The 2821-nt window shown below is 42.0% G+C and overlaps 1 protein-coding gene across 2 annotated transcripts in view; it reads right to left on the reverse strand.

The window, feature by feature from the left end:
- Positions 1-2583, reverse strand: part of LOC143284178 (transmembrane protein 272-like) — a 17590-nt gene extending 15007 nt beyond the window's left edge. The window contains exons 1-2 of one of the 2 annotated variants that reach the window (XM_076590841.1): positions 2421-2583; positions 241-279 (exon numbers count right to left, since the gene is read on the reverse strand). In XM_076590841.1, the coding sequence (XP_076446956.1) occupies positions 241-276 (36 nt within the window). In that variant the 5' untranslated portion in view covers positions 277-279; positions 2421-2583. The remainder of the gene's footprint in view (positions 1-240; positions 280-2420) is intronic. The other variant, XM_076590843.1, reaches the window with a different exon arrangement.
- Positions 2584-2821: the final 238 nt, after the last annotated feature.

Raw genomic sequence — 2821 nt, forward strand, 5'->3', positions numbered from 1 at the left:
CACAGCAAGATGGTTTTAGATTACTGGTATTACATAGTCTGGGTATTAAAGGCGTATGATACATTGTTCTGGTTATACTGGAGGAAAGGGTGAATGCCACAGAAAGACGGCAGAGAAAACCACCAGTTTGTTTCAAAGAACAAGTAGAAAACAAAACAAAAACCAAAAACCCACTACCAAGAAGAAACGCTAGAAAAGGGAAAAAAAGAAGAAGAAAAAAAGTGTATATAGTTACCATACCCCTTCATGTGGCCGCGGAAGTTTGTCAAATTCCATCGTCTGAAGCCCAAGCCACACTTCATGGCTGAGATATTGAATATGGGTCTGTCTGTCTGTCTGTCTGTCTGTCTGTCTGTCTGTCTCTCTGCGTGTTTGTCTGCCTCTCTCTCTTATTCTGTGTCTGTTTGTCTGTCTGTCTGTCTGATTCTTTGTCTGTCTGTCTGCCTCTCTGTCTCTCTCTCTTGTTTTCTCTCTATTTCTTTCATTCTCTCTCTCGCTCTTGTGTAACCAGTATAATCATCAATTTTTAAAATGTCACAATATACATACGAACACGGATTGGAATGGACAACAAGAAAGTCGTATCTCTCCGATTTCACTGAATAACTGAGTAGGTTGCAGTTGGGGAAAGGTTATCACAGGCCACTTGTATGCCATAAAACTGGTCACGCAGTTGTTGGACAGTGTTTTCACAATCATAGTGACACGGACAGACACAGACATCCACACGGACACAGACACAGACACAAGAATCAAGAATCTTTAATCCTTTCACCACTTTTGGGGCATGGAGGATATTATATAACAGCAATAGTATTTTACACCAAGATTAAACATAAACAATTAAGAAAAATATAACTATCAGAAACAGAATACAAACTATAGGAAACACAACATAAATGATGATAGTATTTTTCTGGTATTAACCTCAGGATAGATCAGACTACGTTGTTCATCTTTGCACACACACACACACACACACACACACACACACACACACACACACACACACACCTAAAACAAATTATTTATTCGCCGTGCTCCTCCGGTTTGCACCTGTGCAAACCTTTCAATACAAAAGCAAATGCGCCTGGTGTGTGTGTGTGTGTGTGTGTGTGTGTGTGTGTGTGTGTGTGTGTGTGTGTGTGTGTGTGCGTGTGTCTGTGTGTGTCTGTGTGTGTTTAACTGAAATACAAAAAAAAAAACAAAAAAAATTCACAAAGATGGGAAATATTATACAACCTGCATTTTTTGTTTTTATGTGGGTTTTTTTGTTGTTGTTTTTTTGTATTGCATGAGTACGTGTATTCATGCATGCGTCTAGGAGCGAGATTTCACGACAGTAAATTTGTGTCTTAGAAGTTTGCCCATGCTGTGTAAATAAATTTTGACAAACTGTATATAGCCTGACTGAGCGAGTGTATTATGCATGGCTCGCCTTAAGTAAACCTCTCAACCTACCCCCCCCCACCCCCACCCCACGCCCCTGCCCCCACACACACCAACCATCCCCAACACACACACACACACACACACACACACACACACACACACACCTTACTCTCCACCCACATCAAGCCAGTCTCGTACCCTCTCATGCCTTGGTGGGAAAAAAAAATCTCCTCAAGAAAAAAAAACTTGAGACATAACTGAGACAAAATACCTCAGCCTACTGAAGCCGACACACACACACACACACACACACACACACACACACACATACACACGAAAGTAAGTACGCACCAACGCGGGACAGACATGTGCACACACAAATGCACGTATATGACATGTTTGCATAATAAACACAATAATGATAATATCAAGTTTATGCCCGTTTCCTATTGGATTGATAGAATGAAGCAGAGAAAGAAAAACACCTTTTCCTTTAGTTTGTTTACTTTGCTCATGTCCCAGTGCCATCTTATTTACGTGGAAGCTTAAAGTACCTAAAATGAACAGTGGTGCTGATGCATACACGCAAATGCACATGCGCACCATTCGCATTGTACACACAGACGTACACTCATACACTGGCCAAAGAAAATACTGCTTCGCCGTCAACAGACAGATGGACCTACAGACGATCGAAATTATTCAGCATGAAAATAACGGGGAAAAACAAAAACAAAAACAACAAAAACAACAACAACCAAAAAACCCAACAAACAAACTTGAGAAACACACCCAGACACAATATATATAGACACGCACCTGGGCGCATACACATAGGCACACACACACACACACACACACACACACACACTGTAACACACACTGTCACACACACACACCGTGGCACACACACACACACACACACACACACACACACCAAATAACATCACTCGACGACAACGTCGCCATCATCATAATAAACAGCAACAACAGCAGAACAATAAAACAGATCATATTATGTCTCTCACCTGTTGTTTTGGAAGGGGTTACTGATTTTCAGTCACGCTTCTAGTCAGGGCCAAACTTCTTTTGTGCAAACCAACGCACCTTTTCCTATTCACGGCTTCCCTTTCTGATCGACAAAAAAACGTCTTTCCACCCTGGTTGACTGAGTTTTGTTCCTACCAGGTCAACTCGGCCCGTGTCACGTTTTATACGGCCAGTAGACACTTTTCCTCCCACGTCAAAATTCCCCCTGTCACTCGTCCGCCACGATCCTTCCTCCCCCAACCCTCCGCCCCGGATAAAAATAGGGTGGGATTTTTTGGGGGGTGTTTTTCAATTAAAGAAAAAAGAAAAAAGGAAGGAATGAGGAAGAAAGGGTGGAACTAGACAGAAGGAAAGAAGGAAGAAAGAAAGGAAGGAGAGA

The sequence above is a fragment of the Babylonia areolata genome, chromosome 7 (genome assembly GCF_041734735.1).
Source record: "Babylonia areolata isolate BAREFJ2019XMU chromosome 7, ASM4173473v1, whole genome shotgun sequence".
Taxonomy (NCBI): Eukaryota; Metazoa; Mollusca; class Gastropoda; order Neogastropoda; family Buccinidae; genus Babylonia; species Babylonia areolata.